Below are 15,565 nucleotides of genomic sequence, written 5' to 3'. Positions count from 1 at the left end.
TATGAACTGTGCATTATTGGATTTCATTGCATCTTAATAGTTTATTTGAACCAGTGCAAGCAGTTTCAAGAACAGTGTTCCTTCCCACCACCTCGAGTTTTAGCTTTGTGTTTCTAATATATCAGCACATTGCCACATGTGCTAGCTTTAAGCCCTTGGTTGTTGGTGAAGTGCCCCCACCACTTTCTCAGTGATCCCCTGATGTGCTTCACAATCCAAGGGCCAGCTGAGGCCTCTGCACCCTCCCTGCCCACACCAACCAACAAGGAACAACCTCAGCCCTGCTTTTCCTCCTGGAGCCTGTCCTCTCCATGACTGCGCGTCCTGCTGAGCCTCCTGGGCAGGGACTTCTTGGAGGATGTGTGTACTCTGATATCTGAGAGCAAAACAGCATGGTTCAATACAAAATAGCAAAAAATTAATACCTTGTCCTAAAAATTCTGCATTTGACACCTGCTGGTCCTGTTTCCAGTCTGCCATCATCCCTTGATCACAGCTCTGATCTGTGTATTCTTAAGATGAATACAACTGCAGTTATTGGAGTGTCTCATATGTGAGTTGCTGTGTTTTTATTTTCAGGGACAGAATGATGCTGCTGAAATTAGAACAGGAAATTTTAGATTTCATTGGTAATAATGAGTAAGTACTGTACTCTCATAGGAAAAAAGAATTCAAGAGTGTTCCTGTTTATTTAATAAAGCTACTATTCCTTTCTTCCAGAGTACCAAGAAAAAAGTTTCCCCCAATGACATCTTACCATAGAATGCTGTTGCACAGGGTAGCTGCTTACTTTGGATTAGAGCACAACGTGGACCAGAGTGGGAAGTCAGTCATAGTGAATAAAACTAGCAATACAAGAATGTAAGTGTCAAAGCCTTGAAAAACCCTTTTGATGCATAGCTCTAATGTCTGGGATGTGTGAGGCAGTGATGCTGTAGCAGGTGAGGTCTGTCTGCTCTCTGGGAGCAGGCATCAAGGAGAGGTAGTTGAGAGCTCTTTACTGTTCATGTTCTTGCTGTGTAATAATGTGATCTGTTTGAATTCTTTTGGGGAAAGAAGGATGTTATCTCTGAGTTAAGAAATTTTGTTGCTTTTCTGGCAGAGACGCATTGCTAATTTTGTTTCTGTGAAATGCGAATTTATAGCAACTGTTTATTTGTTTAAAGGTTTACACCAGTAAAGTGTACAAAGTGCGTTCTTTGTTTCTTTTGGATAGCAGAGCCAGCTCTTATCTCAGAACAGGGTCATTTCTGATTTGGTGAAGGGAGGGGACTTGCACAACTGTGGCTTTTGTATTGTAAAATTCTACTGGGAAAATTCAGCTGTTGAAGTTCTTGTGTTGGAATAATGTTGATTACAGATCTGTCATGGCCTTACAAATAAACATAGCCAGGAAAACAGACATCAGTGGAAATGTCAACCAGGTTAACAAGCCTGCTTGGTGTGCTGCTTTACTGGGAGGGCTGGGGAGTTCTTGGAGAAACCCCCAGGAAAATCCATACTGCAGAGAAGATAGCACTGGGGCCACAGCAACTCTGAAACCTGTGTGGAATTGAGGTTTTCATTCAAGGAACCCAGCTGTTCTCTCCATTCTCTGCACTTGCTCTGTCTCCTCATTCTCTCTCAAAAAGACAAAGGTCTAATGTGTTGACATATTTATGCCACCTAGTTTCTAGTTTTAACTTAGAGCATTTGCCTGACACCATTTTTTGTTGGTCTTGAACATGAAAACAGGAGTTTACAGTGCCTGCATATCCTAATCTCAGTCTCTAGGTACACTCTTTATAGCTTTGGGAGAAAAAAATCGAATTATCCAACCTATTTTAGAGTCAGTAGGACTGAAATGATATGCTACACTGAAATTTCACTTAAGTAAACAGTTTGTCCTCAGAAATTTTAGAAATATATAGAGAACCTATATGTTGAATACTTGTATTATTTATGTATGTATTTTTGCTTTGGCTGTACAATCTATATCTAAATTGACCTAGAAAGCCAAACATTTCAAATCTGTTGCCTTTGCATCTACCACCATCTCTAGACTTAAGCTTCAGTCTACCACTTCAACTGTGGAATAAGAACTAATAAAATATTATTTCGTTTTTATGCTTTTAAAAATAATTTTAGACCATATTTAAATAGCTTGTGGCCTCTGGAAGCCCTTGTAGGTGTAGTTACTAATTAGCAGGCATTTCATCTAACCTGCAGACATAAAGATTCTTGATGTTTTCAATATTCTTATTTTAAATCACTTTGGATACAAAATAAGAATTTAGAAAGAAAACCTTGGAGATCTGCTCCATGTGGAATAAAGCCAAACTTACCTTTTCCTCATAGGCAGGTTCGCGGCTCCCTCGCCGAGCAGGGATGTTACTGACATCAACCACCCAGTGCACACTGGCACGTCTCAGTGGAGTGGGAGTTGGTGATTGCAGGGCAGTAAATTCAGAGACCTTTAAAAGAAAGAGGTAAGACAGTCTAAAGGTTCTCTGAAATGCCTGCTAATTATGTTTGGGCAGCCAGTACCCAATAGGCAGGGCTGGCTGTTTGGTAGAAAAAGCTCCCCTCACTCCATCCAGAAGTCCTAGGTAATGATAAATAACAGAAATAGAGAAGAGCATACATTTATTCTGTCCTCTATTAGATAAATATGTCCTGATTGTCTGAGCTCTTCTCTTACGATAGCAGTTGTTTTATTATTCAGGTACTTGGTATCTCTCTTTAATAACAAGGATTTGCAAAATACCACTTTTTCCTTCACAAAGTAGACAAAATACCAAAGCATTATTTATAATCTGTTGCTTCACTCTCTCCCTGACTGTGTGAAGCTCTTACTTGCCTGCATTATACTGTTCTTCTCTTACTCATTTCTGCTTAATTTTGTTTTAGAAGTTTCTAAATTTCAGTGCTTTCTCCTCTACCTTCTTTCTTCTGTTTTCCTTTGAAATGAAGTCTGAGGTATTGCGGCTCTAGTGGCAAACACCTGTCTTCACTTCCATGCATGCCCAATATCCATTGCATGGCACCAGTTGGGATTCAAAAGCACTTCTGATTCCCCAAGGGCATGTGGTTTGCTTCCCACCTTAACTGGGAGTTGCAGCAAAAGCTTTGAAAGGAGGAAGAGGTTTTTAAAAGCAGGTTTGTTATGCCTCAGGGGTGCACCATATCTTTTCCATTGCCCAGACAGCCAAAGTCTATTTATTTCAGTTAGAATGTGAAGTATATTTTAAATTACACCTGAATATATTTCAGTTTGTTCCACTGTGTGTATAGTATGTTTACAAAACCATAAATATTTTGTTTGTAACAACTTTTCTCAGACCTGACCAAAAGTTTTGTGAGCATATAAAGGATGAGAAGAGCGATGACTTCCAGAAGCGGTACATCCTTAAGAGAGATAACTCTAGTTTAGACAAAGATGACAACCAGGTAAAGCACACATGGCTTATTCCTTCCACTTGCTGTGTTTGACTGTGCATTCTTACTGTTTTCCTTTGCAAAATAACACTGTACCACTTAATTTAGATGAGAATACGATTAAAAGATGACAGAAGAAGTAAATCTATAGAAGAACGTGAAGAAGAATATCAGAGAGCTAGAGAAAGAATATTTGCACAAGATGTACGTATCAAAACCAGTCTGGCACTGTTTTCTATGAACCCTTCACACACATACATGCACAGGTGGCTTTCCAGGAAACGGTTTCTGAATGACACTGAGCAGATAAGAGAGTGTGGCCTGAGTGAGTTTTAAATGATATTGCAGTTACTGAGAAATCTTCTGTTTTCTCCAATTGCTGCTGTATGAAACTCAAACAATGCAAGAATTATTGAGGAGTGTTCTCTAGCATTACCTAGTGCAATGCATTTCCCCCCTTTGCATTGTTTTGTCCCTCACTGCAATTTAAGTTACAGAGTTTTGGTACTGCAATCATGTCAGTTGCTCAGAGCAATAATTAAAAGAAGAAAAAAACCCAAGCAAATTTTGAAAGAACCAAACTCTTTTCTCACTTGTATCTATAGCAGCCACATTATGAGTGGTAACAGTAAAATGATTTGCAGTCCCATATGTGAAATTCTTGTCAGGAATCTGATCTCCTGACTGGAGATACTCTACAGGACAACATTGCAGGCTACAATTCAGTTGCAAGTAGTGATTATATTGAGTAACACAGAACAAATATGTCTTTAAATATATGTGTTACTTTTAATAATCCACTTCTGACATTTATCTATAACTCTTGCACATCCAAAACCAGATTCCAAAGAGAGTAATGAGCTCTTGAGAGGCTAATTTATATTTTTCTGTTCACCTTAGTAACAAACAAGAAGAATGGACTTTTGGATATAAAATTACATTTTCCTTTTGCATTTTAATTTACTATGTATTAAACCCTTAGAAGCTTTGTGCCAGATGTTGGGAGTCACAGTCAAGGACAACATAATTTGAGTCAGGAGCAGCCTTTTTGGTTCTGTTCCATGTGCTCTGTAGCTTACCCAGACACGTACCCAGGGCACTGAGCAGTTACTGCAGCAGCAGTGGTCTCTCCCCCTCCACCCTTCCCAGCAGAAGACAAGGCAGCTCAGGTGCTGTGACAGCCCTGGGAATCACACACCAGCTGCAAGTGACAGAAGGCACCAAAGGCCCAAGGGAAGAATTGTAACTTCAGAAAAAGTCTGATAGAAACCAACTCAGCAGCATTGTAACTATCCTCATGCTGACTTTGATCTCCTGCACATGGGCCTTTTTATGTTGTCTTGTTTCCTCATGGAAATTGTTACCAACAGGTAAAGTTTTTCAGACAGCTTAATATAAAGAGGGTGCTGTAGAAGTCTGTGTACAATGCAGAAGACTCCAGATTGCTGTGTGTTCTGTAGTAGGGGTTATAAATGCCATTCATATTAATTTCTGCACTTCTTTGCCCCTCAGTCCCTGTGTTCCCAAGAGAATTATTTCATTGATAAAAGGTAAGAAAATTTGCTGTTTAATTCTGTTTTGTCTTCCTATTTTCTTAATAAATATTAAGCTATCTTATTAAAATGTCAACAGAATCCAGGAGGAAGAAACTAATAGTACACAACAAAGACGACAGATACTTAGGTATTTGATGCTTTCTTTTAAAAAAACAAAACCCAAAGTATTTTGCATGCGTTTACCCTTTCTTTCTTGTTTTTTGTTTGTTTGGGTTTTTTTTCCTTTTCCCTTCTTTTGCAAGGGCTGCTCATGCTAACAGTTGAGTTTGTAACTTGCAGAATCAATAAGGAGGCATCGGGGAGATCGGCCAACAGCCACCAGAGCAGCACGGAGACGGAGCCGCGGCCCTGGAGCAGCACGGACTCGGACAGCTCCCTGCGCAACCTGAAACCCGCTGTCACCAAGGCCAGCAGCTTCAGCGGCATCTCGGTGCTGAGCCGCGGGGACAGCTCTGGCAGCAGCAAGAGCACGGGCAGGCTGTCCAAAACAGGTACAGCAGCCTCGGGGCAGGCTCTGGGGGCTGAGCCGGGTGGGCGTGCCTGGTGTTCCCGGTGGGGAGGCTCCCTGCGTCCCATTCCCTCGGGATACACCTACAGACCCAGCCCTAGAGCCGTCATGTGCCAAATGCAGCCGACACTTCCGGCTTTGGAAGGAGAATTTCCAAGTGTGCCAATGCCTTTCATCTCATGCAAAGGGTTTGAAAACGTTTTTGACCAGAAATATTTTAGTGTAAAATATTTGGGGTTCAGGTCTCCCATTTCCAGTGGGGCCAAACTGCATTGCAACATCTTAGAAAATTTTGCACTGCTATACTGCTAGTCAGATAAAACAGCTTTAAAGCCTATGAATTGGTAGTTATTTTTATTGTGTTCTCTTTCTTTTGTTAAATCAAAATGAATATGGCTCAAATGCTTACTTAATTTTTAGACTGCTGAGAAATGAGGTCAATGGAACAAAGTTTACTGTTTAATTTTCAAATTCAAAAATGTTGGGGAAAAATTCTTATAAGAATCAGGGTTTCAAAGGGGCTTAACTTGTAATTAATGTGAAAACAAAATCTCAGAAAATATGGGAATTAATCTTCTGTGGGTCAAAAATGAAATTTTGCAAATATTTGTATTTCAAATGCCAACATAACTTGTTCCGGTTGCTAATCTGTGGAGAATTTTCAGGCTTGTAATACATGGGTGTGTTATTGGTGGCTGCTTCAGAATTTGAAACAGAACTATAAAAAAGCAGAATATAATTGCTTACCTTATTAGTATTACCTTTGATCTTTTTTATAAAACTGGTTTCTAAAGAGGATCTATTTAAATTTTTTGCTTTTCCTTAAACCACTACTACCTTTTAGGCATATGGCCACACTGCAATATATTAATGCAGTAAAACAGTAACAAATTCTGTTTATCCATTATATACTTGTATAAAAAAAGACTCAAACCAGTTCAAGGTATTTCTGCTGTAAAATTGTGCTATCATATGGAGTTAGTCCATTTGGCAGTGTAGTGATGCTGTTTGGCACAGCTTGAAAAGAAACTGCAGCCTGACAATAAAATACATTATTAGAAGTCTTTGTTGACTAAATTTCAAGAACATAAATGGATTCTTAAAATTTTTGCTGGAGTCTTTATTTTGGCATTCTGAGAGTTTGGACATTCCAGGCTGGGAATGCCCACCTTGATGGTTGTTGCTTCATGCACTTCCAGGTTGTGGTGATTGGCACATGTTGAGCTTGGGTTTGTTCACATTGTTCAGGGATGTAATTGGCTCTGGTTATAATGACTTCAGCCTCACTTCTCTGCATAATCTAGAATGAACACGCTTGGAAATGAATCCAAGTAACTGCTCAGGCAATGATGGTTTTACAGAGCTGAGATGTGCTGTCTCACCCAGCTTACAATTAATAGCTTTGATTTCACTTAATTCAGCAATAAAAAGGCCAATGCTTCAAGCTATGCTCTCTTTGTAAACACAAGTTGAAGGATTACAATTAGCAACTTTTATAAGGGAGTGCAGAGTAACTTCAAGCAGCACAAAAATTCCATCTGAGTGCTTTTTGAGTCTTTCTTTTTCTTCTAGATTGTAGAGAGACTGCTAATGGGGAGTTTGTAAATTTAAACAACTGTATTCTGTTTCCAAGTACTGCAAATATCATGCACTTCTTACAAAGTCTTTGCTAAATGGTATACCTAAATCTCCAGGTGTCAGGTGGTCTGGGAACAGCAGTTCCACAGACCTCTCTGTACTGGACTTTTGGAATATTCCTTTTAGCTGCATGCCTTGGCTTTCCGAAAGATCGGGGTCTGGTTCTCCACTGCCTTGCAATGTTTATAGTAATTCATATCTGTAAAATGAGTACTGATTTCAATTGGCTGTTTCATCCTCCTTTGAAATTTGTATTGTTGCATAAAGCCAGGCTAAAGCTACCATCTTAGCCTCATTTCATTTTTTCTAGCTATATTCTTGATTTCAGTCTGCAGATTGTCAGAGGAGGAAACAGTGTTGAGGGTGGTTTTAGTGTAGTGCAAATTGTCCAGCAGGTGAGTCAGAGAAGATCTGACCCCCAGCAGTGGAAATAAACTGGTCCTTGGTTTGCCTGCAGGCCGTGTGTGCAGGGCATGAGGCTTTAGCCAGCAAATCCACAGGGTCAGCAGGGCCCTGCAGCTGCATTCCCTGCACAGCTGCAGGAGCTGGGGCTGGGATTCACTGCACTGTGCATCCACTCCACCATTTCACAGTAATGACCAATCACTTCCATGAATTCTGGAGGTACAAATATGCATTTTCTGACCAGAAAACCAAGCTAGATATGAAAGCCTTACTTTGCAGTGCAAAGCAGTGCTGAATTGACCCTTGGTTCACAGAAGGGATCTTGTAATGATATTCCAGGGGAGATGGAGGGGGAGTCCATTGACCCGGCTGCTGTGAATAATGTGCTTAATGCTGAGCTTTCAGGGTGAGCACTTACAAGTGTATATTTTAAAGTGAGCTTGATGTTACTGTCTCCAGGTAAAACCAATTTCTCATTACTCCTTTCCTAGGTTCAGAATCTTCTAGTAGTGTAGGGTCCTCCACGGGTTCTCTCTCTCACAGCCAGCAGCCTCTTCCAGTGCCAGCTCTAAGCCAGCCCTCCCCTGGCACGCCTGCCGTGTATCCAACTGTCAGCTCTAGTAACTCTCTTTCCTTTGATGGTGGCATGAGCGGGCAAGTGGCACCTGCTGCTGGCAGTAGCTTCTTTCTGCTTCCCTTGGAAGCAGCGGGCATCCCGCCTGGCAGTGTGCTGGTCAACCCTCAAACAGGTTGGTACATGCTTGGGGGTGTCTCTGTTACTCTGGGGAACTTGGAAAAAAATGCACGAGTGTTTGCATAAGGCTTCATGTCAGTATTGTCCTTTGTCCTTTATTTTTCTCTTTTTTTTTTTTTAATGTGGTTGTGTTCATTCAATGCACTTAATTCAACAAGGAAGTGTGACTGGAGGATCAAAGGAATGAGTAAACTCACATGATTTTCTCTAGAAGAGTATTACCTTACATATATGAGTGACTTGCACAAAATACAAAAATCATATGATTTACTATCCAGAACACAGAATAACTTAATTGTTTCAGCTTTTTTCAGGAGAGGAAAACATCCTTTCCAATGCTTCTATAACAGTTTCAGTGAGGGGAGACAGCCTGAGAAAGGATTTATATTGACTTGAAAGAACTTATCATCCTGGATTTTTTTTTATGCAACCTACTCACGTCTCTATGCTCAAGGCTGTTAATACAAGTGAAAGAAAGAAGCACAGGATGAAATACTATTTCTAAACTTGTCCTTGTCACTTTAAAACAGGATTAAATCAGTGTTGGTGTAATTGGTCAATACTGCTATTTTTTAGTAAGTAGTAGAAAATTGTTACTTCATAATGCAGATGCAAGGAGATCTGTAATAACTTGTCTGGATTAAATAACTACCATTCTCAGGGCAAACTTTTACTGAAAAATTAGGAAATACTGAAAAATTTAATTTGCCTTTTATGTAAAAGGTCATAATTTTGGTATAATTATTTGTTTTCATTGTAGAAAATAAAATAATTCAGGATATACTTACCATCATTCTGTAGATGGACTTGATTATGTTTGAATATAATTGCACATGATGTTTGAAGCAAAACATTTCTCATTGGGGTTGTTAAATGTAGTAAATATTTTTTTCACTAAAGGCATAACATTGAAATAGATAAATTCCTCTTTTTCCTTAATATGAATCAATTGCTAAAAATTGGGTTACAAATGAGTTGCTGTAGGACTTAATTTTCATAGATAGCCATTGGATTTGGAGGAGAATGTATTTGTCATCTTAGAGCTAAGTTCATTAGTAGTCTTTGATAATTATGTTAATGTCTAATGAGCTTCTAGTAGAAGACAAAGAACTTGGAGATCAAGGAACATTTAGGTGCAGATAACCTTTGATTTCCAATGTACTTGAATCGTCATATTCTGTAATTGTTCCTCTGGCTTTACTGTTCCAATGCCAGCCAAAGCAGAGATTGGTTCCTCAGGGTTTCTGACAGAGAAATCTGTGCCTTGGTAATTAGGAAAAGACAGTTCTTACCCAGCCACTACAAGAAATAAGTGAAGCTCTGGTGATTAGCAGGAAGTAGTAGAAGGAAATAAGAAAAGTGGAGTCCCTGTTGATGAGAACATTCCCAATTCTTGATCGTTGAAGAGATATCTACTAAGCTCACTTGAGTATCACCTGATGAGCTGCAGTCCAGCTGCTGTAGCTTATGTTCATGCTCCCTCTGCCATGAATTCCTCAGTCCTTTCTTCAGTAACTGTTCCACTCCTGATGTTGGGCAGTTGCATTTAATATGATGGCACCAAGAAACCTAGAGGAGCATTAGTCTGCTTTGAGAGGGTGCAAAGGCTTTAGGCTCAGTTTGAACCTTTTTAGAAAGGATAAGAATATCTTTAAATCAGAGGAGAAAAAAATTTACATCAGTGTTGGGCCCTTTAAGCATCAGAATAAGCCAATGCAGGACACATGTCACTAAGCAGGTAGGCACAGGTCCTTGCCAGCCAGGCTGTTGTTGCTTAGGTTTTTCCAACCCAGGCACAAAAAGAAATCACTGGGGTTTTTTTTTATAATTTACTTTTATGCTATTTATTTTTCAATTCTTTTTCATTGGCCCATTGCTGTAATATTGAGGTTGCAAATTATTAAATAGGAGAATAATTCTGTGTTATTTATTTTGAAAGCCAAAAGCCAATTAATCTAAGAATAGGGGAAGAGAGTCCTTTACCAGTAATCTCATTAGCAGTCATGGGAATGCCAGGGCAGCTACTGCTTTATATAGTTTTCAAAAAATATTTGCCTTTAAGCTCTCCTGTGTTCTGACTGGTTTTCAAATTGATTAAAGGAGGTAAATTTTTAAGATATCCTTAAAACAGTATTTTAGTAGAGTTTTCCTTTATTACTCCTGTCATATTCAATCTACTTGGTTAAAAATCAAGTTTCAAGATGAGTAGCATATAAGAAATTTTTGTGTGTTCACTACGTAAAGACTGGGGTATCTTTGTTTAGCTTCAATGTTTTGGGTTTTAGCTGCATGTATATGGTTGTGGGCATTTGGCATGAATCTGTCATATAAACCAGTATGAATTCTCTTATTTTTCAATGTTATTGTATTCATTTTGCCTGCTGTTAGTACGTTTGTCTGTTTTGTCCCAGCTGAGATGGTGCAGCTGGCTGTGTTTGTTGTCTTTCCCCGGGCAGGTCAGCCGTTCCTCAATCCCGATGGCACTCCGGTGGTGTACAACCCTCCCCTGCCTCAGCAGCCTGTTAGGAGCCAAGTGCCTGGAGCTGCACCTCAGCCAGCCCTGCCCAGCCCCAGCCAGCACCAACCCGGAGCCAACCCCGTCCTCTCACAGGTGCACTTGTCAAACACGTGCTCAGGGACACCAGGGCTCTCACTCAGCGCTGGGAACAGGGGCGGGGGTTATTTGTTCTTCTGCACTGGATGTGGAAAACAGTCACACACATAAGGAGAACTGGGCTTTTTCCCTCCCACTCCTCACAACTGTCAGCTCTGATCGTGCCTAAGCATGGTAGGCAGCCTTTTCTTAAAAACACTGAGGAATTTTAGTATGAAAATATTCTGTAACCAAGAACAAGAGATTCTGCCTTCATCCCTAATTGCACTGTGGAGTTACCCAGGCATTAAAAGCAATATAGTTGGCAGCTGGGAAGAGTTAATCCAACTGGAACCTTGGGCTTCATGTCTCAGGGTTGTTTCTCAGCCAGATAAATTCCTGGGCTGTACAGCACAAGCAGGAGTCATGGCACAGTAGGAGTAGCTCAGGACTGGTACAGCATGAACATCTCCTGAGTAACACTTCAGCATATTCTGCTCACAAAAGCCACACACACGAGTACAAAATGTATTTTATCCTTGTCTTGTACAAGAGTTTAGGAAAATAGGCCAGATTAAAGACTGCCCCAGCCCTAGTAGGAGAAGAAAAGCAAAATGCTTGGGCAGGAGAAGGGAGGGTTCTCCCTCTCCACAGCAGCTATTTCAGGCACCAAGGTACTGGCAGTAGTCTCCTGTGGTATTTTCAGATGGTTATTAAATTTTATCATAAAGTTATTTACAGAACTTCATCTAAACTGTTTACCTTTGTTTGTTCTCCCTGTTTAAACCTGTTCAGATAGCTGGATATGCCACAGTAGAGCTGGTCTGTTTTGAAAAAGGTCTCATTTGTACTCTTTCTAGTTCACAGAAGTGTGTATGTAATATTTGCTATTTTCTTCACAAATTCTTTACTAATTCTCTGATTACCTTCTCAATGGATGCTGGAATAAAACCTGCCTGAAATATTATGAGCAATGATAACTATCTAGAGAAAATATTTTAGTACTGTTGAATAAATGAAAGTAGTATGTTTGAATCCATGGTTAGTAGTAAATTCATTCTGCCTTTAGATGCTTTGAAAGAGCTCGTGTTTAAAATGTATGTGGAGTTTTTAGTCTCTCTGAAGGAAACAGTAAATGTTAAATAGAAGCAATTTGCTGAGATAGCTAATATAGTGTATAACAAATAAAGCAATGGATGTCTTATGGGAGACTGAGATATTCAGAGTTACTTCTGTTTTCATTCTATGCAGTCTTAGGCTTAAGAAAAAAGAGGTGTATCCATTCTGTTTCTGAGAGTGGAGCGAGTTGCTCTTCTGGAGCACAGTTGCTTTTCTCTGTTACAAAAGACTTGTTTTCACTTCTCTCACTCTGTTAACCTTGTTCATAACCCTGTTATTTCTGCAGCCTCTGCGGGCTCTGCAGCCTTCCTCCCAGCCTGTCCAGTACTCTGCAGTGTCGTACCCACCCCCGCTCCTGCCAGCCTCCTCTGCACAGCAATACTCTGTGGTACTACACCTTCTCTTCTCTGCTCCTTGCACAGGCTCCTCTCTGGTGGCTGCTGCCCTTTGCTTGGCTGCTTGAGTGCTGTGTGATACCAGGGTAGTGACTGGCTCTCAGTGACACAGCACTGAGTGCCCGAGATGGGAACGTTTCACATTGAGCAGGAATATGTGCAATTAAGGCTGTATCTATATATCTCGGTATTTTGAGATGCATTCTTTCCTTTTCCCTTTGTAAAGAAAGCTTTTCAGTGCTGTTTCATTAGCCAGTCAGTACCTTTTTATGTCTCTGGATTAACCTCTTTCCATTGCTTCCTATTGTTTCCTTGTCTGCTCACTCTTCTGCTAAACCTTAATACATTCTGAGGGATCAGCTGCTCTAATTTTTTCTGGTTACCTTTTTGTAGCTTCTCTGGTAGAACTTTCAACAATCCCACTTCTCTAGTATCTATTGTTTAATAAGTTGAAGCTGGAAATAAAATACCTCAGTCTATCAAAAACCAGGAAAAAAGAAAAAAAGTCACACAAAGTGAAACTGAAACTTTGTAAAGGAGAGTTGTTATCCAAGGGAGAATCTGAACTAGATTAGATTGAACTAGGGAGATCTGAACAGGTCAAAGTCTGCTCTGATACTCTACTGAGTGCATGTTTGTGTTGGGTTTATGTGGCAAGCTTTTGGAGCAGAGAGCTGCAGGGATGGCTTCTGGGAGAAGAGCCTGGGAGCTGCCCCACTTTGGACAGAGCCCATTTCAGGCAGGAAAGCAAGGAGGTGCTCGAGGTGCTGGAGCAGAGCCTGCATCCTGGGGAGGAGACTCTTGTGAAGCAGATTCTCCCCATGAAGCCCATGAAGGACCATGGTGGAGTAGATACCCACCCTGCAGCCCTTGAAGCATCCCACAGGCGCTCTGAAGGAAGTTGGATCAGGTTTTCTGGGAGGACCCACACTAGGGCACTCCACTCCTGAAGGACTTCAGCCTTTGGGAAGAACCCATATTGAAGAGGTTTGTGAAGGATGGTATCCTGTGGGTGGGACCCCATGCTGGAGCAGAAGAGTGAGGAGGAAGAAGCAGTAGATACATGATTGGGAACCAATCACGAGCCCTATTCTCCATCCCTTGTGATACTTGGAGGAGGAGGTAGAAGATTTGGGAGTGAAGTTGAGTCTGGGAAGAAGTAGTGGGGTTAAGGGAAGCTGGTTTTAGTTTTGTTTTTACTTCTCACCATCCTACTCTTCTATTAATTGGCATAAATAAATTAATCTTCCTGTGGTGGTCATTGATGAATGATTTTCCTGTCCTTTTCTTGACCCATAAGCCTTTCATCATATTTTCTCCTCCCTTATTGCTAAGGATGAGAGGAAGGGTGGAGTGACTTGGGGGACACTTAGGAGCCAGCCAAGGTTGACTCATCACAGTGTTGTACAGCTGGTAATTTCCAACATTAATCAGAAATGTCTTATAATAAATACAGTTTAAGCTGAATTCAAAAGGGATGTTGCTTCTGAAGTTAATTGAGAGTTTGAATGGGTGCTAAAGCAGAGAAGGAAACTCCTTCCTGTTTGTAGTAACTTCAAAGAATTTCACATTCAGGAAATGGGTTCCAATACTAAGTGCCCTGGCAATTTCAAAAATCTATTCCTGCTGATCGTAACTTATGTAACATAATGAAAAGGATTGATGGTCTTGGGTTGTATTCCAAGTGTAACACCTCTGTAGTTGGCACCAGGAGAGTGCTTTCTCCATTTATTGGGAATGCCATGTTCCAGGGCTGAATCCTCCTTGTACCATACCTGTCACTGCAGGACAAAGTGACCAGGTCAGACTTTACTTACACTGGTAGTGTAACAGAAATCAGTGTGGTGTGGCTTGGGTTTATCCTTCAGACATATTTAGAGCTAAGATAAACTCACATGCACTATCTCCTCTTCAAACTCAGGATTTGGAAAAGCAGAATGAAAAATCCAATGTAGAAAAGCATTATAGTTGCATTTAATAGGCATCATTAAGGAATGAAATACCAAAGTCAGATTACTACCTAATGAAAATAAGGCTTTTTAAGATGTATTAAAGGTATACTAAATTAATGTATTAATAAATAATAAATGTATTAAAATAATAAATGTATTAAATTAATAAATGTATTAAAGGTATACTAAATTAAGTTTTAGGTGCAAATTCATATTTCCGACAGTAATTAATAGTATCTTTAGCCTGGAAACTAAAAAAAACCATAACATCAAAAAATGTGAATGTAGCTAATCAGTAAAAGATGGAGCTTGCACTTACTTTTTCTTGATTAATTCCTATCTTCTTAGGATGATCTAAGACCAGATGGTCTTGAAATAGTTTTAATGTACCAGCATGTTTGGAGAGTCTGCTTCCAAAGTATGAACCAAATCTTCCTGTTTAGCAAAAAACAAGCGATACTAGTTAGTGATCACTTCTAATTTTCAGGATGTTGCTAATTGATGCTGAATTGCTTAGTAAGAAAAGGAGCTTGGGGTTACAGTAACAAGTTTTGGATTCCACAGGACCCCTGCAGTGCAGAGTGCAATCAGTGGCATCCTTTCAGGTGTTAATAAAACACAGATAGAGGGCAGCCACTGGAACACATTTCTCGCTGTTGTTACTGGATTTCAGATGAAAAGATAATTAATCTTTGTGTGTAGGATAATAACTAAGTTAGAGGAATGTACCTTTAAACTCAGGATTAGAACCTCATTATGTTAAACTCTTAAAAGCAAAACTTTACTTCAGCAATCCTAATGCATCCTGCTATTTTAACTGGGGTTAGATGTTTTCGCTCAAGTTTTTGAGTCTAATCAGAAAATGTTAGAGACACAAATTCTGAACTTTCTTTTGACAAATGAATTCTCACAATAAGTAGAAAAAGGCAGATGTAACACAAAAGGCAAAATATTTGCAGTGAAAAGAGTGAAGTCTGAACATGGATGTTCTCTCCTGCTGTCAGCCGTGAGGATACTTTGCTACTGTTCCGCCTTTTTTGGTGTTCTTTGGCTGCTGTTGCTACTGCCCAGTAATGTGAGACGTGCTGTCCGAAACTTACTGAAGTACTCGGCTATTTTATTTCTTTTCACTCGAACGTGCATTTGCAAATGTAGTTTTCCCTTTTTCCCCCCTCCTGCAGCAAGACAACCTGGGATCGCAGTTCAGCCACCTGAGCCTGGCGCGGCA

At 40.2% G+C, this 15,565-nt stretch overlaps 1 protein-coding gene across 1 annotated transcript in view; it reads left to right on the top strand.

The window, feature by feature from the left end:
• R3HDM1 (R3H domain containing 1) overlaps positions 1 to 15,565 on the top strand; it is an 83,573-nt gene that overhangs the window by 42,644 nt on the left and 25,364 nt on the right. The window contains 11 exon segments of the mRNA XM_031057364.1: positions 580 to 639; positions 721 to 861; positions 3,321 to 3,429; positions 3,526 to 3,621; positions 4,930 to 4,967; positions 5,050 to 5,100; positions 5,253 to 5,464; positions 8,016 to 8,273; positions 10,735 to 10,889; positions 12,277 to 12,378; positions 15,519 to 15,557. Of these exon segments, the coding sequence (XP_030913224.1) occupies positions 580 to 639; positions 721 to 861; positions 3,321 to 3,429; positions 3,526 to 3,621; positions 4,930 to 4,967; positions 5,050 to 5,100; positions 5,253 to 5,464; positions 8,016 to 8,273; positions 10,735 to 10,889; positions 12,277 to 12,378; positions 15,519 to 15,557 (1,261 nt within the window).

Source organism: Geospiza fortis, unplaced genomic scaffold (assembly GCF_000277835.1).
Source record: "Geospiza fortis unplaced genomic scaffold, GeoFor_1.0 scaffold112, whole genome shotgun sequence".
Lineage (NCBI taxonomy): Eukaryota > Metazoa > Chordata > Aves > Passeriformes > Thraupidae > Geospiza > Geospiza fortis.
Note: the sequence above shows the minus strand (reverse complement) of the source record. Positions and strands in the feature narration are given on the sequence as shown.